The sequence below is a fragment of the Engraulis encrasicolus genome, chromosome 10 (assembly GCF_034702125.1).
Source record: "Engraulis encrasicolus isolate BLACKSEA-1 chromosome 10, IST_EnEncr_1.0, whole genome shotgun sequence".
Taxonomy (NCBI): domain Eukaryota; kingdom Metazoa; phylum Chordata; class Actinopteri; order Clupeiformes; family Engraulidae; genus Engraulis; species Engraulis encrasicolus.
In genome coordinates, this window is record NC_085866.1 from 46,732,432 (window position 1) to 46,753,324 (window position 20,893).

The following is a 20,893-nucleotide window of genomic DNA, read 5'->3' on the forward strand; positions in this document are numbered from 1 at the left end:
CTTTGGTTATAAAGCGTCTGCCAAATGCAATGTAATGTAATAATAATGTAATGTGTGTGTGTGTGTGTGTGTGTGTGTGTGTGTGTGTGTGTGTGTGTGTGTGTGTGTGTGTGTGTGTGAGTGAGTGTGTGTTGTAGAGGGGAGGGAAAGACAAGAATTAGGACATCTCACACATTCATCTCCAGCAGGGAAGAGAGAAAATGATGCCCTAAATATGTCTATCAGAGTTTACGCCTGTGACGTGCATGAAGAAGTGGTGGTGGAAGCACCATTATGTCAGTAATATGGATATGCATCACACAAAACACTAATGAGCCATATGTTGCATGTGTGCCTACATGTGTCTTCATAAATGTGTATTTGGTTATTGGGGAGAGGGAGAGGGTAGAAGTGAGCTACATCTAAAGGGGGATTCATACTAGTCGTGAGTGGTGCTAGTCTCCTTCATACTTCACTCACGACGATGGCGCGCGCCGTCACGTGACCTAAAATTTCGACACGCCCCCCGTCGTAAGCTCAAAATTCGGCGCGTGTCGCAACGTCGTGCACACGAGGATTTTTCTAACTTGGCGCGCGCCAAAGCGGAAACAGCTGACAGAAACAACAGGAAGAATGAGCAGGATCAACGAGGAAGAGAGAGAGGTGACCGAGTGGGTCAGGCAGTATCCTCACCCGTACGACACGGCAAATAGAAAGCACTGGGACAAGATTGCCACGGCCAATTCCTGGAGTGAAGTCGCCAGACACGTTGGGAAGACGGAGTATCTAGTGAGAAAGATATGGAAAAGTGTCCGTGACCGGTATGGCAAGGCGAAGAAGAGGTCCATAGAAGCGCACCGAAGCGGTGCCGGGTACACGAAGGATCCCCCTATCATGACAGACCTGGCATGGATGCATGACTATATAAAACACCGCCCTACAGACTCTAATTAACCCGAGGTAAGGAAACAATTTATACAATTTGATTCATGGGCGATCACCTATTGAAGAGTATGGTCTGTGCAATAGCAACGGAACAGGTTATGTAAATATTTTTTTTTCTTATTTGTTGTAGGATGCGGAAGACACGTTGGAACATACCCCAGTGTCCAGCACCAGCGGGCAAGAATCATCAACCCCTTGCCGACCATCCACCACCACCAGAGAGCTCTTCCCAGAATCACCCGCCACGGCAATGGCATCTGGCACCATGCCCGTCACCCCTACACCAGCGCCCAGGACAGTGTCACATCTCACACCGACCCCAGCGCCCCGGGCCGCATCATGTCCCGGTGCACCACCAACCCCAGCTCCTCGAGCAGTAATCCCAGCACCTCGGGCAGTGACACCTGCAGCACCCATGCCGGCCGCCTCCTCCTCTGCTTCGACCACAAAGAAGAGGAAGCGCCAGACTGAGGACCAGGAGGATGCCGCTTTTTTGAAGGAGCTGAAGGCCAGCACATAGCGGTTTGAAAGTACGGTGACGCGACACCTGGAATCGCAGTCCGAGCCACCGCCGCCGACACCACTCCCGTCGGGAACCGTGCAGCTCTTCATGGACCTTGCAAAGATCGTCGAAACCGAAGTCAAGCCACACAAACGGGGCGAAGTGATGAGGAGGGTCTGCGCTCTCGTCGAAGAGGGCAAGAGGATGCCGTGAAGATCCTTCAAGTGATTTCAACAAGACTCTAATTTCTTGTAGGCTATGGCTCTTGGCCAGGCTGCCAGTGTGCTCTTTTTTGTACTTTGTATATAGCCTATATATTTTTTCTTATTCGCATTTCACACTTATTTGAAACATGTGCGTCAATTTGCGTCAAATTGGCAATGAACCTCCTCAGAACTACAACCTGTGTTTGGTTATCTATTCCTTTGTGACACAGACGGCAAACCAACCCGTCAAAATGTGAAATGTGATATGGCGAAAATAAGCCGATATTAATTTCTCGTGGGGTTGTTGTGAGACACTGTTTATGAGCTCACTTGTTAAATATTATGGCAAGACAATGGCTGCGTCCCTGAGGGAAAAAAAAGCCAACATGAATTTCTCGTGGGGTTGTGAGACACTGTGAGCTCGCGTATAGGCCTATGTAAAATAGCCTACATTGGCTACGGATGTGTGAACGAGGGAGTGTGATGACAAGACCGACAGGCATATTTTTCTATTGAACAGGAATATTGTCCTGTCGTTGATACGTTATTGTTCTACATACCTACGTTTTACTATTAATAGGCAGGTGGTAGGATGTGTGAACGAGGGAGTGTGACGACAAGTCCGATAGGCATATTTTTCAATTGACCTGCTGCAGGTGCTATGCCCTTGAATGTCGTCCTGTCGTTGATACGTTATTGTTCTACATGCCTACGTCTTACTATGAATAGGCAGGTGGTAGGATGTGTGAACGAGGGGGTGTGACGACAAGACCGGCAGGCATATTGTTCTATAGACCTGCTGCAGGTGCAATGCCTTGGAATGTCGTCCTGTCGTTGATACGTTATTGTTCTACATACCTACGTTTTACTATGAATAGGCAGGTGGTAGCATGTGTGAACGAGGGGGTGTGACGACAAGACCGGTAGGCATATTGTTCTATAGACCTGCTGCAGGTGCAATGCCTTGGAATGTCGTCCTGTCGTTGATACGTTATTGTTCTACATGCCTACGTTTACTATGAATAGACAGGTGGTAGGATGTGTGAACGAGGGGGTGTGACGAAAAGACCGCCTACAATTAGATACAAGATACAATTAGCAAGAATAGCATGACTGTCAATGGTGTAATTATGTTGGCTTACACAATTTCTTACTACTGGCAGGGGCAAGTTGCCTATGACGGTCCTTGGCCCAAAGTAGGCCTAATCGCCCAGCCGTGTGTTACTCCCATTTCAAAATAATAAATCATACACTACAATATTTAAAATGTAAGGCATTACACTACTTTCACATTACTTTAGGTGCTTTTGCCAAAACTGTAGGCCTAAATGTTGATCTGGCAATCTATTAGTGTACATCCAGCTCATGAGTCATGACTTTTCACCTCCCATTCAGGTGGTTTTGGCAGCATACGGACTAAAAAGTAAAAAACTACCATGTTCAAGAATAGCTTCTTTCTGACCCACCACACTGAATACCACTAAAATCCAGGTTACTCCCAACACTGTTTAGTATACAAAGCAGTTACAATGTCTTTCACAGAATGAACAGTCGAGCAGAGTAGAGTACAGTACAGTAACTTTATTGGTCCCCGAGAGGATATTCAGGTGTCAAGTAGCTTACAGAGATACACATAATGACCACATGGACATTTCAGGACACACATGAGGTAGACAGTGGGTTACATTACAGTAAAGCAGGCAGTTTAGAGACTATGTACAGTCTCTATATACAGTCTGTCTCTCTCTCTCTCACTCACACACTCACACACACACACACACACACACACACACACACACACACACACACACACACACACACACACACGATATTCACAATGCAGTGTGTGCACAATGCAGTGTGTGCTGTCCGGGTACGATGGTGTCATAATGAATGCCCTGGTGTGGCTGCCATGGACATGGACACAATTGTGTATGTTTTACACTAGTTCAGGCATCCTTGCCGGATGGCAGCGTCCCGCCAAGGAACCACACCTTGTGGCGTCTGGAAAAAAGCCTTGAAGTCATTCCTTACTGCCACTGCTCTGCGCGATGCACGTGCTGTCGACAATCTAGCAGTCTCTGTGAGGTTTGTGTCACCTTGACAAAGTCTCCTCCATTCACCAGGCACAAGGTCACCAGCAGGTGTCACAGCATCAGCAAAGCCTGGAGGGATGTAGCTTCTCTGTGGAGTCAATGCAGCGTCTGTGTATGCCAGCATGTTGTGGAGCGCAATGCACGCCTTCACGACCATCTCAGCTTTGTCTGGAAGGAATTCCATGGGCTTGCCAAGAATCCTCCAGCGCGCCGCAAGGATGCCGAAGCTGTTCTCAATCACTCTGCGGGCCCTGGAGTGTCTGTAGTTGTACACCTTTTTGGGGTCTTCTAGGTTGGTACCTGTTATGTAGAAAGTCCAAAGGATTAACACACATTGTGTTTGGAGTTTGGATACAGATTCTCTAATGTGCATTTACAACTAAACATATCATCAGATATTGACACAACCAACACAAACACACACACACACACACACACACACACACACACACACACAAACACACACACACACATACACACACACACGGCAGAATTGCTTGTGCATTACAATACGTGTACTCAAAATTAAGTGCATTTACAAAAGAAAACATTTTAAAGTAAATGTAAGACCATGTGATATCAGAACTATTTGCTTACATACCTGGGTATGGCCGCATCAAGTTCTCATGTAGAGGGAAGGCCGCATCTCCCAGGACACAAAGGGCATGCCGATGTCTGTCCCTGGCAGGGCAGCAGGCGGTGGAAGTGGAAGTCTGCGAGCAAGCAGGTCAGACCCAAAACGGCTTCTTGAGAAAACCCCTCCATCACTTTCGCGGCCGAACGCACCAACATCCACCATCGTGAATCGATAGCGTGCATCGCAGGTAGCCATCAGCACAATGGAGTGGGCACCTCTGTAGTTGTGGTAGTCACTACCAGCATTCGGTGGTGCAATCAGGGCTACATGCTTCCCATCGATGCTGCCCACACAGTTCGGAAAGTTCCACATCATCCAGAAGTCTCGGGCAATGTGTTCCCATTCGTCTCGTTTTGGAATGGGGACATACTCGTGCCTCAGGGCCAGCCATATAGCTCTGCACACCTCTGAGACGATACCGCACACGGTTGAAATTCCGAGTTTGTAGCTAGAAGCGACCGCCGTCTGACTGCTGTCAGATGCCAGGATCCTGAGTGTACAAGCAAGTCTCTCTTCCAAACTGACAGGGCTGCGGTGTATGCGACTGTGTTTAATGACGGGTTTTATGCGACGAGCCAACTCATCGAAATGGTGAACTGTCATTCTGAAGTAGCCAAAGTGCTTCTCCTCATCAATCTGTCTCATTGGCAGAACAAGGACAAAGAACTCGCCAGTCTCCTCTCTGTTCTGGTGCAAAGGACGAACATTCCACCGTCTCTTCTGTTTTTGCCTCCTCCTCGCTCTGCGACGCATATACCGTTCTATATTCAATACGATTTCATTTCGTAGTTGGCACATTTCCACTAGCAACGCACGTGACAGCACTGCTGGCATTGTGTATGCTTTCTTCGTTCCTCGCGCGGTTCTTGCCGGCCTTCAGTTCTTCTCCTTTTCTCAACAGTGACGCCCGCTGGTCTAGAGAGAATTGCATTTGTGGCGCAACTGGCGTTTATAAGTATGAATAGTCTGGCGCAAGTGATGACGTCATTAATGGTTCTTGCGCCAAACGCGCCAAAGTACGCACGTGAAGTATGCAGAGCCCTTAACAACGCCCTTAATTAGGTAGCATACGGATCATGTAACTGCTTGAAACATTCATCATTTCTTTTTTTAAATCATTTGTTTGGGTCTTTTTTACTTGATTTTATGATAGGACAGTGAAGGTGGTGACAAGAAGTGAGTGGGGAGAGAGAGACTGGGAAGGCCCGGCAAAGTCCCCGGGCCAGGAATCGAACCCGGGTCAGCATGGTAGACGAGTGCCCTACCGTTTGGCCACGGCAAGGCTTATACTCATCATTTCTACCATACATCGTCAGGAGGATACACTTCACACATGACATTTTTACATCATACACAATGTCACAATTTTAGCACTTTCACACTTTGCACGCTCCAACTTAACCCTGCCATACGAGACTGATATACCAGCACCCATTGTTCATTCGTAATATTTTGGTACACTTTCTGGTCACCCAATATCCTCAACTCTTAAGACAACACCACACAACAGAGTTTATGGCAACAGCACCCTCAGAGAATACTGATCCCATTTCAGAACACACCCTGGGCGTTTAATACACTCCCAATGCACTCTTGACCTCATCATAAGTCTTCCAGCACCACCAGTGCCAGTATTAAAACATGAAATAGACTAATGATCCCAAATGGCAACTAAGCATTGCGCCCCTCTCAGCACCCCTCAGGACTCCCCAACACCCCCTGGCACTCCCTAGGACCCCTGTTGAGAAACACTACTCTACACTGTAGCTACAGTATATGCTGCCAGCCTAATGAGCCGTGCTCCACAGCGCCCTCACCTGGTGGTCTGCGATGCACATGTCCTCTGTGGGCTTCTTCATCTCCTCCAGGATCTGCTGCTGCCTCTTGCGTTCCTCCAGTCTCCGCTGGGCCTGGGCCCTCCTCTCCGCAGCCCTCTTGGCCGCCAGCGCTGCCTGGGCCTGGGCTTCCGCCTCCGCCTGGGCCTTGGCCAGCGCCTTGGCCTGGCTACGGGCTCCAGCAACCCTCTTCACCTGGCCCGCCTTCTCCATCTCCTCGGGGGTCTGCACGCGCTTCTTGCGGCCGGGCTTCTTGGGCTCGGGGGTGGTAATGGATGGAGGGGTGGTCTGGTCGGTGGGTAGTCCAGGCTGGGGTTGCCCGGGCTCGGTTGGTTTCACTCCTTCCTCATCTTGGGGTTGGCCATCCTTGGCTTTATCCTCCTGAGATGAACAGAGGACGGAACAGCGAGTACAAATTAACTTCATTTCACATCCATCATTATTCCTTTTTTAAAATGGCAGCCAACTGCAGAAGTGGTGAAGTGTGTGATGACCTGCAGCCTTACCTTAGCTTTCTTCTTTTCCTGCCTGATGGCCTTGTTTTTGGCATCTTCTTTGCGCTTCAGTCTTGCCTAAAAAATGACAATATGAAACAAATTAAGGAGTACTAAGGGCAAGATACAGAGCCCTCCACAGTTATTGGCACGTCTGATTAAGATATTTTCTTCAGCTTGTAATGATTTTTCTCCCGTGGTAAATAATATAGGATGCCAATGGTTAGAAGATGGGCCTGGAGCCAGGTGGATACGCACCTTTCGCTTCATCTTCTTCTTGATCTTGACCAGTTTCTCCTTGTCTTCATCAGTAAGGTCCTCTAAAATAGAACAGAAAAATGAGAGATTGAATCCAAAATACTGTAAAATCAAAAACGTTGAATGCAAAGTACAGCAAACCCCCTATTTAACTTTTTCCGTGAATAGGGAGCTTTATATATGTTCAAAGCTCTAAAATAAATTCAAAAGCCATTTCCTGCTAGGCAGATGGATTGTAAGTATTCCTGGACCCTGCCCATTGCCTCGTATTGCCTACAGGTCTCAAAACAAGATCACACAATGCCATTGACATTGCATAACTCATTAAAAGGTGCACTGTGTAGGATGGTGGCTGGAGTAGGTATTGCAACTATGCTGCTGAAACTGCACTGGCTATGTAGCCTGATTATCATCGACTTTCAAATCTCTTCGAGACTTGGTCTGACCAAGAGCATAACAATTAACATTTCCCAAATGGCATTTCCCAAATGGCCTCCCTTGGTTTGCTAATGATTGTTTGCTTCCGTTCCAAACAAAGTGGGAGGAGTTCCCGATTTTTCAGGAGCTCAGAAATTACTTGCATTGCTCTTGACCTGACAAGTAGCAACGCTGAAGGTGTTGCGTCACTAGGCTATTAGCACATTTGATTTTTTCAAGAATATTTACTAAATAATATAAAACTAATATTTACTTTAGTATGACCAGAGTATACTACGTTTGGAGCTAAAAATGTCTGATTCTGGAAATTCAATATTTAGACATGGAGAAGATCCCCTTTTCATGTATGAAAAGTGCAACTTTCATAACTACTACTTAAGAATTTGATGGTGGTGGTAAGCATTCATGAAAAAGGCAACACTTGTGAATGGGCAGCATGAATTCTGGGAAAAAACTTCAACACCTTTAACCGCAAACAACTTTTGGCATCTGCAGTGGCGTTTTTAGCCCAAAATTACCACAGGGGCCTGACAGGGGCCCACATGTTTTGAGGGGGGCCCATGTACCTTATATTCTTCGACCATACTTTTGCCAAAATATCGGCCTTTTTCTAAACCCAGTGTTGCCTAAAAACCCTGCAAAAACACATGCTTCAGCATCGGAAGCACATACTAAGCATGTAATTAATTGAATTAAAAGCTGCTTCATTTTGCATTATCACCCATTCATTCAGCTCTAACATACAAACAAAAATGTTGAATTTCATTAGCCTAAAGCTACATCATGCAGCTCCTGGCACTACGGTCAATGATAGTATTTGGCACAGTATTTGGCATCAATGGGTTAACCAACTTACCAATTTCATATTTAATCTAACTGTTAAATCACAATGAGCTGCATGCCTTGTTTGACATGTGCTATACCAATTATTATTATTATGGAAAAAATATAATGGCAAGAACATACAAACTAGGGATGGGCGGTTTTGAAAATAAAATGTGTATCACAGTTTTCTTGATGACAATTGGATCTGCACATTTTTAAAAAAATATATAAGTGGCGATTTTCCCCCAAACCTTTCTAACGAAAAGACTGAGATAAAATCGTGAATTTAAATTAATCTCCATTTCTATTTTATCACTTATAATATTATAAAATAATATTTTTTATAATTTACAGTTTATATTTCCCTATCCAACAAAGTCTCAAATGAGAGAAAATGCAGCATTGCATAAAATAGCCTAAAATCTCCACCACAGGGCAGTCAGTCCCAGTAGTAGATCTTTCAAGGAAGAAGGGTTAAATGATTATAAGCAGCTGCTAATTTCTCTGGCAGCTGTTTTGGGCTTTTTTTCTAAGACAGCCCAAAACAGCTTATTTCTCTTACACCTGGCAACACTAGTTGCTTATTTCACGTTCTACACCTGGCAACACTGGTTCCTAGGTCCAAGGTCGTGTTGCTTGTGCTTGACTAGTAGCGACAGAACAGTAGACTGAAGACACGGAAAACAAACGGATTTACTGACATTGTGTGAATATTTCCTTTGAATTAAAGGCCAAATCCAACGTAGAAGGTATTTTGTCAGGTAGTTTGTGTCATATGGCGATGCATTTCGCTCCTATTTTGCTCCCAAATCATTTCAAACAGCAATGTAGCAATGTTGTCTGTCCATTGCATTTGTAAGCTAGGCTACGTTAGCCTATGACAAAACTCATAAGCAGCCTTAATAGCAGTGCTGCAGCACACACAGTTGGGATGGCAATTAAATACCGTTATGAATCTGAGAACTGTTAATAATTAATAAAATAGCACCACATAGAATTGCCTTTTAACTCAGCCACATACAATAGCCTAAGTGCCCAAACCGAATGCATGCCACCATTCCGTTTAAAACCGGCTTATTCCTCACCTACAGAAACTTAAGGAAATTAATTGTTTCCTCACTTCAGCATGTTATCCAACTCCATTTAAGTCCAGCGATGATAGCTCCAAAAATGAAGAAGTTCTAGCTCACAAGTCTGCAGGTCGCTGCTTGCAGCAGGTGGAACATCTCGCGAATCGGGTGGAGTGCGTGCAGGGCCAGTGGCAGTACCTCATCCGAGCCTGGGGGCAAAGTATTGACGAAGGCCCCCCTACCCAACATGTGTAATGTCACTAGGACCCAATTCTGTACCCCCTCTGTGCCTGTGCCTGCACAACTGACCCTCCTAGTCCCTTCCTGTGTGTGTTGCACTTGGAATCCGTCAATGCACGTTGCTGTTAGACATTTTTATTTATTTTTTAATTATTGGCTGGCGCAGGGGCCCTAGGGGGGGCCTGGACCAATCCTACAGGGGCCCAGGCCCACCCTGGCCCCTGTCTAAAAACGCCCATGGGCCTCTGCATTTAACTGTGCCTGTTCACCTTTTCCTCAAGTCAAGTAAAGTCGGTTTTATTGTCCATTTCTTTACATGCACTTGTCATACAAAGAATTGAAATTACGTTTCTTACTTTCACCCTTAGCTTGAAGCCTTTTCAGGGTCCTGGCGTCCACTTTACTGAGCAGGTCTTCCGCGTTGGTCTTGGGTGGTCTGCCAGGCCGACGTCCGGGGGTGCCCTTGGGCCGCCTGACGCGCGTCCGGGTCGGCTTCTCCTTGTCTGGGTTAGGAGGACGGCCTCGCCGGCCCGTGATGGCCATGATCATGGAGGGCACCTCCTCATTGGCCAGCAGGAACCACTCCGCCCCCTGCAGGTCAAAGCATGTCATGTCAGGGACTCACACCTTCTCGCATGCTGCAGCCGGATGTGCTTGCACTTGCAGGTGAACATCAAACATGCCTTTCTGAAGACTCAGCAGCCAATGGCTAAGTTTAAGGAATTTGCAGCCTGTATAATCATATTGATATGCTGATTTCACTGAAAACAGTACAGCCAGGCAATTCATTATGTGAATGTTTTGGTGATATGCTTTGCTTCCCACCTCTTGAGGTGAACCAACTGTAGCGGTGTTTTGAATTAGGTTGCCGTGCACATTTTCACCACAATCATACATATCGTACCAATCATTTGAAACATTGCCCAACATCTTACTGCATGCAACTCTACAAAATTCCCTCAATGCGGCGTGGCCCCACTGACCTCTGGCGTGTCGCGCATCTCGTAGAAGTCTCCAACAGGCATGCGTGGACTGAAGCTGAAGTGCTCTCGGGTCACATCGCCCACCTCGGCCTCGTGCCTCCGCAGGTACTGCAGGAGACAACATAAACATACAATTACCAACAGTGTTAATCGAGAGGAAAAAAAAGAAGAAAAAACAACATGAGGCTCAGGAATTTCACATCAATTAGTTTCTCACTATGCAGCTTTCCCCACCCCAAGGAAGCTGCAATGGACCCACATAAACACCAGGTGCCACTTGGCAATCCAAAACAAATGTCAATATGCATGGAAGTATGAAGGGACCTCGTTTTCATTTTCATATACTGTGTGTGAGAGGATCACAGGTGTGAGAGGATGTCTGCCTACTGTATTACAACTGCTTAACAAGGGCTGTACAAAACAAAGCATATTTCTTTGCTTTGCTAAAGACAGAACTACAGCCATTAGGTTTAGAAAAACACAATGTTGACATTGCAAATCTGGAACAATTTACAGTAAACAAAACTACAGAGGCCGTCTCTGTGGAGGTGTTGAACACTTTGCCCATGGGCACAACTGAAACAACTTTCAGGGGTTTCAGAGCTGAAGATCAGATTACCACCAACTCCACACGGCTACCAACAACCCCCACCATCCCCCATCCAATGGGAAAGTCCCCCCAACTGTGTTTTCACCTTGATGATCTCGGGGAACTGTTTCATCCTCCTCCCGCAGGGAGTGTAGTACCAGGTCTCTCCTTTCAGCCGGTCTTCATGCTTCTTCACGCGCACCTCCCTCCTCCACCTGGGAAACAGATAGTCGGAGACAAGCGCACACACACGCGCACAGTAAGAAAAAAGGATGATCGCCCGTCAGCATTTCACAGATCAGAGTGGCTGCCGTCCGCAGTGTAGAGAGCTCTCCAGCACCTTAATTCAGCAAAGTGACGGCCGGGCAAAGCCTCAGCCTCAGAGAGAAAGTGCTGACATCAGCACCTCAACAAGCTCCACACGCACTGACATCAGCACCTCAACAAAGTCCACACACACAGCTATCAAAACAGCAATAGGTGTGGTGCGAACAAATGGAGTTTTCCCTTTTCTCTCTCTTTTTTTTTTGTAATATGGAGCAGGGTCTTCCTCCAAAGTGCCTACTACTGTATATGAGAAGAAGAAACCCTGATGTATCTTACCCATGCAGAAGAGGGAACTGGACCTGCTCCTCTGTGGCAATCCTCCGAGTCTTTGGAGCGTCTCCTGTAATGAGAAACAGATACTTGTGAATAAGAATACAAATAATTTAACTGGTAAATGAGTAATGCATTACGTTATTTGCAAGAATCAAAAGCAGACTAAATACAGGAGGAATGATTGAATGAGTAATACAATAGCGTTATTATAGGCATTGAAAACAAACTTAATAAATTAATAAAAACTAAAAAAAGTCAAAACAAATACATCAATCAATCAATCAATCAATCAATCAATCATTAGTCGAACCCTCAGTCAGTCTACCTGCGGTGGAGCCCTCCTCATCCTCTGCTTCTTTGTCCTTCTCCTGCTCTGCTTTGGGGGTGTCCTTGGTCTCGTCCTTGGCCTTGGAGGCTTTGGTTGCTTTCGGGGTGCCGTCCTTCACCTTTGGGGTGCCGTCCTTCACCTTTGGGGTGCCATCCTTCACCTTTGGTGTCCGGGGCTTACGAGGCTTCTTGACCTTCACCGGAGGCGTCTCGCCGGCCACGGGAGCAGGCTGCCCATCAGCTGTGGGGGTGACACCAGGAACTGCTCCAGCTCCAGCTGCTGCTGCTACTGCTGGTGTGGCTACTGGTACCTTGGGCTTGGGCGTCCTTGGTTTCCTGGGCTTCTTAGGCTTAACAGGAGGCGTCTGAGCGCCCAGCAGGCTCTGGTCAGTAGCGCCGCCGCCACCTCCGGTCACGAGAGAGGTTAGGGCAGCGAGAGGGGACATCTCTATGGGGCCAGTGGTGGGCACGCCGGCTGCATCGTCTATGGAGATCTTGCGTTTCTTCCTCCCGGGTTTAGCAGGTTCTTTATCATCCGCGTCGTCCTTCTTCTTCCTCTTGCGCTTGGGTTTCTCCTTCTCCTCGTTGGGGTCTTTGGGGTCTTTCGGGACTTTCGGGACCTTTGGGACTTTCGCGACCTTTGGAACCTTTGGGACCTTCGGGGCTTTTGGTGCCTTTGGGACCTTAGCAGCGGTGGCCTTCTTCTGGCCTGCTGGAGAATCTAGGAAAGAGCAATCAAACAAGGAAAATTAGGAGATGATCATCTCCAACAGTTGCATTCCCGGGGAGTATTCCAAGAACATGGTTAAGTGATCAACCTGACTAAGTTAACCTACAGGAAGTGGTAAATCTACTAAAATATAGCCCACAGGTGTCACTAAGGCAAGAAAACGAGGATTCCAGGTAGGCCGTATTCCAGGTGGGCGGTATGGCCAAAAATGTATACCTCGGTCTAATTTTAGCCACGGTATATATCACGGTGTATATCACGGTATTTTACATTTGTGTAAAATTTAAGCATTCCGTCGCAAAATGTACAAAACACCTTTTTTTTTACTTTTGCATTTGCATTTTTTGTAATGTGTGTGAATTCTTGCCATTCAAATCTTTTGAAAACAAAGAAAAACTATGTAAAATGCATTTTGCAATGCAATGCAATAGGCTACAACACTGTCAATTTCACCAAGTCTAGAAGGGGTTAAACTAGGGAAGGGAGGGGTGTCAAACTGAACATGGATTTTATCCAATAAATCGTTCATTTGACCTTTTTTCTATTTCTGTAGTTGCTGGGGGTAATTTGGAAATGTGTACTTGCATCTGTGATTATGCCAAGCCTAATGGTTCAGCTGTTATTGTTAAAGTTTTTAAAAAACGAACTTTCACATGAGGCAGCTAGCAATGCATTGTAGAACTAAATGCGAATGGCAGCTATCACTGCAGCAGCGGTTAGCGTGCTAACGTTAGCGAAATCGCTAAATCACATTTTAAACAGTGAACAGTCATCTAAGTTACTAACACCCAGCCAGATATCGTGAATGATATTATCTCACCTGGACACAGTAACATACAGTAAGGCTGGCGCAAATGTTGAAGCAACCAGTAGCACATAGATTTAGCACATTTCTGTTGTCAGACACCAGCATTGACATGAATGATTTGGGCTGTTAGCTTGCTAACTTGCTTTTCACACACCACTGTACATTAAATTGTGGAGACCAGAATCGAAATCACATACAGTTTAAAACAATAGTTCACTACACTAACTATACATTTTACACTTAAAGCTTAAATGAAATTATGCTTCTGTTCTACAACCACATATTCTTTTGCTACTACGAGAGACAGTCTGTGGACAAAATCCATACCTTGAGGGGAAAAAATACCTCGCACGATAGTATACCGTCCATACCGCGCACTCCTAATTCCAGGCCACTCTATGAGATGTTTTACCACCACCTTAATGTTAACTTGACCTGGTTTACTACTGAGCCATGTTTTTGGAATGCTGAATCCCCTGGATTCTAGTTCTGGAACTACTCTGCAATTCCATAACATCATACCATTACAGGCAACACAGGCACACTCAATTCTGTCAGCAGGAAGATACAGAATTAGATGTCCACAAGGAGATACAAAAACATGTGCAATTAGGAAGTATAGTTTCAGTAGTTTGATGAGCTGACAGGAAAGCCTTGAACCATGACTGCTGCAATCCATCATGCTGCTGGCAACCGCTATACCCCCCCCCCCAAAAAAGAAAACAACAAGAGCAACAAAACAAACAAACAAACACACAAACAAACACACAAACACACACACACACACACACAAATGAGAACAACACAGCACACTTTACAAGGCCAACAGTGGCAGAGGGAGGAGAAGAGGAGAGGAGAGGACGGGACAGTGTCATTACCTTGCTTGGCAGCTTTGCCCCTCTTTGCGGCAGGCTTGGCTGGAGGGGGAGGGGGTGCTGTTGCCAGGGAGACTGAAGCTGAGACTGAGGCCAAGGCTGAGGTAGGCAGAGAAGAGGGCAGCGGCTTGGCTGGCATCTCCAGGAGGGTCTGGAGGTCTGCTGCTGCGGCTGCCGTTGTTGGCACAGCCACTTTCTCTTGCCAGCCCTGGTCGTCGGGCATCGCTGTTGGGGTGCCCGCCGTCATGCCAGCTGGGGCGACTGTGGTGGTGGCAGCTGGAGGAGGGGCACAGTCTGGAGCGTCACGGCCATCTGCGTCCACCTCCATCGCCACATCCTCCTCCTCCTCATCCTCTTTTTCTTTCTCTTCCTCAGCCTCCGCTGCCTTACTGTCTTCACATTCCTCTGGGCCTAGGAGAAGACAACAACTCATTGAACATGTGCAAAGACTTCTAGTTGTAACATTTTAACCTGGACATGCCCATTTAAAGCCTCCTCATTCCAGGATCTAGCAACATGAGGTTGCTTATTATTATTATTATTGTTATTGTTATTATTATTATTATTATTATATCAGTGATGTAAGTTTAAATTGCTTCTAGTGGTCCAATCACCCAATTATTCCACCCATTTACGATGCGCCTAGTGGCCACTTTCAAAACATACTTGCCGGATGTAAAAAAAAAAAAAAACTTTCATCAAACAGTGAAAAAAAACAAAAGGCAAAGAGTAGCAGGACTAGACAATCAAACAAAAACAAAACACTGCAGGATTGACAGCCAGACAAAGCCCATCACACCAGACATGCCCTTTGCCTCAGGTTGCCAGTCTGTCCAAACCCTCCATCATCAGACTCACCTTTAGTGGCCGGTCTCGTGAGGTACTGCTCGTCCGTTGACAACTGAGAGACGTCGTTCTGCGAGTCGCCGTCATCGTCACCGCTCATCACAGAGTCCTTCAGCTGAGATCGAGAACGCTCCTCGTCGTCCTCTGTGCCAGACTCCCTGGGGCTCAGGCAACTGTCCTGCATGCTCTCATTCGCAATCTCGTCCACCTGAGACGAGTAGTCACCGTCATAGTCACCTTCCTCGCCATCCTCCTTGGTGTCATTGGCCGTCACCTGGCTGGAGTCCTCCTCTTCCTCATCTTCTTCTTCTGCGGCCTCCGAGTCCTCGGTTAGCAGCGCGGATGGCTCATCGTCGTTGGTGACAGCAGTGGTGTCACCGTCCACCCGGGAGTCGTCAAACGTGGTGCCCCCCTCCTCCATGGCGCTGCTGTCCTCGGCCTGGGAGCTGTCCAGGCGCGTGGATTCGGCCATGGAGGTGGTGTAGTCCATAGATGTGTTGTAGGTGTCGTCGAGTGTTGAAGACAGCGGCCTCGTTGGCGTGTTGTAGGTGTCATCAAGCCTTGACGCCATCTTCCTTGGCGTGTCGTAAGACTCATCGAGTGATGATGACGCCATCTTCCGTGTTGGTGTGTCAGTGTGGTCTTTTGCAACAGGTGATGGCTGGGCCTTCTCATTCTCAGGCAAAGTGTCTCTTTTTAGGCTCTCCGCCTTGCTGGGGACCTCGGAGGTCTCGGTACTGGAATCACGGGGTCGCTCCGGAGAGCTGGCGGCTGACGCCTCATCAGGGGAGTCGGACTCTGGGAAGTTCATATCGACTTCATCCCTCTCCGGCTCTGAATCGCTCTCATCCTCCTCCTCCTCCTCCTCCTCCTTGCGGGCAGCTTTGCGAAGGGTGGAGTCCTTACCAGCAAAACTGCTAGAGTCCTGCTGGACCGAGCCTTGTGAGGCTGGCCCAGCTGCCTGAGGAGGTGAGGAGGCGGCAGAGGATGCAGGGGAGGAGGCTGGAGACGGGGAGGCAGCCTTGAGGGCTGGGGGCAGCGCAGGGAGGCTTGGTGGTGCAGCAGAGCCTGCTTCAGGGGGAGAGGAGGAGGAGGAGAACACAGCAGGCAGTCCAGAGACAGGCTGAGGAGGTGTAAGTGTCGGAGTAGGAGGAGGGGGCATGGAGCCTCCTGGAGGAGCGGTGGCGGCCTGAGTAGGAGCAGAGACGGCGGGCAGAGCCGAGACTGCTTTGGGAGGCGCTGAAGCACCAGAAGCAGGAAGAGACACGGAGGCAGCCTGAGGGGCGCTGGAGCTCACCGCGGGAGCTGGAGGAGGTGGAGTGGAGACTTGAGTTGGCCTGACGTTGGGTGGTCCCGAAGAGGGAGGTGCTCGTGCGGATGACGAGTCGGGAAGAGAGGAGGTCAGCGATGACACCACTGTGGGTGATGGAACGCTGGCCTTCTGAGGGGACGCAGATGAGGGCGACGAGGCGTGGGCCTCCCGAGGAGAGGAAGAGGAGGAGGAGGAGGAGGAGGAGGAGGAGAGGGAGGAGGCGGCCATGGAGGCCACTGACATCCCGGAGGAGGGAGAGGGACCAGGGACCACCACTGTAGCTGAGGGAGGAGGTGGGCCAGACACCGGAGACAGAGGCCGGGCAAGAAGCTCCCTCTCCAGCCGGGGTGTCGGGTGGGCAACCTTGGAGGGCGAAGACACGGGCGAGGAGAGGGGTTTCAACTCCACAAGTGTGGGAGGAGGAGGATGGGGTTGGGGCATCTGGGGAGGAGGTCCGTAGGCCGAGTGGGAGTGGGAGTGTGGGGTGGGGGACATGGGAGGTGCGCTCCAGTGGTGAGAAGGAGGAGGAGCAGCAGCGGAAGTGGACAGGTGCGACACGGACATGAGCGAGGGAGATGGCGAAGACCTTCCCGCGGGAGAAGAGCCGGCCATCGGATGCGACCTGGGGAGGTGTCCCATGAGAGGTGGAGGACCGGACATTGACGAGGAGCCCATGGGCATCAGCTCTGGCGGTGGTCCCCCTCCTGCACCGCTTCCCGGTCCCGAGGAATGAGGCGGCATGGCCCCATGAGGAGGCAGGGGCCTCAGGCCTTGGACCATCAGCGGAGGGGAGGAGAGCATGGGGGATGGAGCCGACGAGAGCGGGCTCCCACCGTGAGGAGGCATCTTGGCCCCGACCTGAGGAGGTGACGAAGAGGAAGAGGAGGAAGAGGGTGGGGGTTCCGAGGCAGTCATATGATGCACAGAGGGAGGAGGTGCAGACGGGGTTTGGCGTGGCGGTGTGGAGAGAAGAGGAGGTGGGGAAGAGACTGACGGGTGCATGGGCTCCCTCATGCCTCCTCCTCCTCCTCCACCCATGTCGTGGCGCTGCGGTGCCTTGTGAAGAGACTCCACGTCCATGCCAGGGTGGGGGGGTACCCGCTGATGGTAGTCCCCGGCGGGCACCATGTGGTGGCTGGGCGGCCTGGGCGGGTAGGCGATGTCGGCTTTGGGATGCCGCTGCTGCTGCTGCTGCTGCTGCACCCCGTTGTAGCCTTTGTCCACCTCTTTATACGCATCACCAAGACGCCCTTGGAGAGAACACAGAGACAAGAGAAACACGTTAACCAAAGAGGATTTTGAATTAAAGAGAGCTCGTCCTTTTCATATTACTAATTTTAATCTTCCAACAGAGAGGGCCCAACACCAGAGCATGCACTCGACTGTTTTGAATCAGTTACATCACTCATGTTTCTAATTAATGAACTAAGAAATGTAGGATTTCATTTTTACAAATAAAAAGGAAGAAAATTACACCCTTAAGCTTTACTCGTTTTACTTTTTTTTTGACGCCCCAACAAAGCTACTGAGAGACAGTGGTGGTATTGGACACCCTAACCCTAAATGTGAGAATAACTAATATACTCAAATAACTAAACAGATTTCATACATAAAATAAAACTTCCCTCATCCACCTTGTAATAGGTTATCCATCATTTATGAATGCTCATTAATCATTATATAGAACACCCCCACACCCAAAAAAGTGTAATAGATGTATTGTGGTTCCGGTATTCACCTTGCATCACGGAGGGCATGCTGCTTCCAAGAGGACTGTCCCGGCTCTGCGGGGAGCCTGCGTCGGGCACGGCCGAGGGGGACATCATGGGCACCTGCATGGGCAGGGGGCTCCCCGTGGCGCCGCGCCCCATGTGGTGGTGCTGGGGACTGCCCCTGGGAGGGGTGAAGTTCTGGGAGGTGGGGGGCATCATCTGGGAGGAGGGCTGGGGGGAGGAGAGAGGCTGGTGCTGGGGAGGGTGTTGGGGAGAGGGCAGTGTTTGGTGTTGGGGCGGATGCTGGGGAGATGGCAGGGTTTGATGTTGGGGTGGGTGTTGCGGGGAGGGCAAGGTCTGATGTTGTGGAGGATGTTGTGGGGAGGGCAAGGTCTGATGTTGGGCTGGGTGTTGCGGGGAGGGGAGGGTCTGGTGTTGGGCAGGGTGTTGCGGGGAGGGCAAGGTCTGATGTTGGGCTGGGTGTTGCGGGGAGGGGAGGGTCTGATGCTGGGGCGGGTGTTGCGGCTGGGGGGAGGCGAGCTGCTGGTGGGAGGAAGGGTGTTGCGGCTGGGGGGAGGCGAGCTGCTGGTGGGAGGAAGGGTGCTGTGGTTGAGGAGAGGGCAGGGGCGGGTGCTGGGCAGGGTGCTGGGGCTGAGGGGAGGGCAGGGGCGGGTGCTGCGAGGGATGCTGAGGCTGGTGCTGGTAGTAGGGCATCCCGTTGGGCACCATCCCGTAGTGCTGCTGCTGCTGCGGGTGGTGGTGGGCGTGGGGGTGGTGCGGGTGCGGGTGGTGCGGATGGTGGCCCTGGTGACCCATCGCTGACTGCTGGTGATGCTGGGCGGGCGACAGGCCCGGATGCACCTGGCTCTGGTAGCCGCCGTACATGCCGTGGGAGTTGTAGCCCATGGCCATGGATGGACCGCCCTGTTGCTGCGACGGGCTCGGCCGGCCCCAGTACTGCCCGGCCCCCAGCCCGCCGCCCTGACCCATCACCCCGTTCACCTGATACTGTCCGTGGCCCTGGAAGTGGTGCTGGCTCTGGGGCAGCACCCCCGGGGAGCCCTGCTTCTGGTGCATGGCGTGCGCGGTGGTGCCGGACGACATGGCCGGGCTGTACTGGGGCTGCCCCCACAGGTAGTCGTACGGCGCCATGCTGCCCTGGTGGTGGTGGTTGCTCATGTGGGGGTAAGAGGACGAGGGAGGGGGGTGAGGGCCACCGGGCTGGCTGCTCCCGATTGCAGTAGTGATGCCATTCACATTCATGTCGCCGTTTATGTCTGCAATGGTGGGGAGAGAGAGCGGGAGAGCAGAGAACATTTCAGCTCATTGCATTGAAAAGACAACAGGACACTCTAATGTGTGGCATGATGGTTTGGAGAAATTGTTTTACAGGGTGGAAGATAGAGAGAGCAGAGCATCAACTCACTGTATGGGCGAGAGGGAGACAAGAAAGCACATCTCGGCTCATCATATTGAAAAGAAAACAAGCCATCTTATTACAAGGCTATGAGATCGTCATCATGTAAACAGAGCCCATATCTCATAAGGAAAGATTACAGTGAAGGTACAGTCACTGCAATACCTAGCAAGGAACTTGTCATAACAAAAACAGCAAAGGCTATATTAAAACGGGCAATCACTAGACAGAGTAAAAGTGCTCGTGCAGACCACCCATAGGCCTACTCACTTTTCCCTTGCTGGGGGAAGCTCATGGAGGACCCATTAGTATAGAGAGAATCCCCTGAGGAAAGCTTCAGTCCTGAGTTTGCAGACACAGACGAGTGTTGGCCATAGTTAAAATGATTATTTGCTTCCATCTGCATGAAAATAAGAAGGCAAAAACGTGAGAACATGCTTGGTAATAATGTCAACATCAACTGGGATATGCTTATCGCATTACTCCAAAACAAGGGACAATCCCTACAATAAAATCGAATATTAAGGTTGTTTGCCCACTACATTCTTCTATTACATAAGCACCCACTCCACACGGCTGCGTGTTTACAAGCCATTTTGGGTTTTATTTCCCACCCTCGTTAACGCCAACGTAACATACGACTATGTGTGTTGAAGGATAGCAGAAAAGCAAGGCCAGCGGGGGGCAATATTTTCTAATTGGGCTCTAAGCGCAATTATTTCCTGTTCTATACTACATAAACCCAAACATAACAACATAAACACTGTGGCTATATCTAGAAGAAAATAGCCACACAGAGGATGTCAAGTGCGCATGGGATGCTGGATTATGATGACACACTGTGGCCGACATCACAAACATTTCACTCCCACAACTCTTCCCTAAAATGTCGCAGATAACGCGAATGGGATGCCCTGCCGTGTGTATAATGGACACAACGGGTTATTCGGCAGCTGACCACACAGTCTAACAGACGACAATTTTATTTATAAGAAATATAATTCAGTCATAGACCGCGAAAAAGTTGACCGAAAGAATAGTAATCGTACATGATGTTCAGTAATTACGAAGAATATCAACAGTGCCAAGCCAAGGCTGATATCCGTGTTTGTTACGAGCTTGATACATCATTAGCACTTCAGCTAACCCAACCGCAAGAAAATAACACA

The 20,893-nt window shown here is 49.2% G+C and overlaps 1 protein-coding gene across 5 annotated transcripts in view; it reads right to left on the reverse strand.

The window, feature by feature from the left end:
* The window catches only part of baz2a (bromodomain adjacent to zinc finger domain, 2A), a 37,041-nt gene that overhangs the window by 14,635 nt on the left and 1,513 nt on the right, over window positions 1–20,893 (reverse strand). For 3 of the 5 annotated variants that reach the window (XR_010036413.1, XM_063209047.1, XM_063209044.1), the window contains exons 1-12: window positions 19,995–20,130; window positions 18,334–19,584; window positions 15,296–17,845; window positions 14,441–14,848; window positions 12,023–12,745; window positions 11,701–11,764; window positions 11,204–11,312; window positions 10,509–10,616; window positions 9,882–10,116; window positions 6,953–7,014; window positions 6,707–6,772; window positions 6,183–6,581 (exon numbers count right to left, since the gene is read on the reverse strand). Coding sequence is in view for 4 of the 5 variants with exons in the window: in XM_063209047.1 (XP_063065117.1) it covers window positions 6,183–6,581; window positions 6,707–6,772; window positions 6,953–7,014; window positions 9,882–10,116; window positions 10,509–10,616; window positions 11,204–11,312; window positions 11,701–11,764; window positions 12,023–12,745; window positions 14,441–14,848; window positions 15,296–17,845; window positions 18,334–19,584; window positions 19,995–20,130 (6,111 nt within the window). In the remaining variant the exon portion in view is untranslated. Of the gene's footprint in view, window positions 1–6,182; window positions 6,582–6,706; window positions 6,773–6,952; window positions 7,015–9,881; window positions 10,117–10,508; window positions 10,617–11,203; window positions 11,313–11,700; window positions 11,765–12,022; window positions 12,746–14,440; window positions 14,849–15,295; window positions 17,846–18,333; window positions 19,585–19,994; window positions 20,131–20,893 lie in introns of those variants that run through there. The other 2 variants (XM_063209045.1, XM_063209046.1) reach the window with 1 other exon arrangement.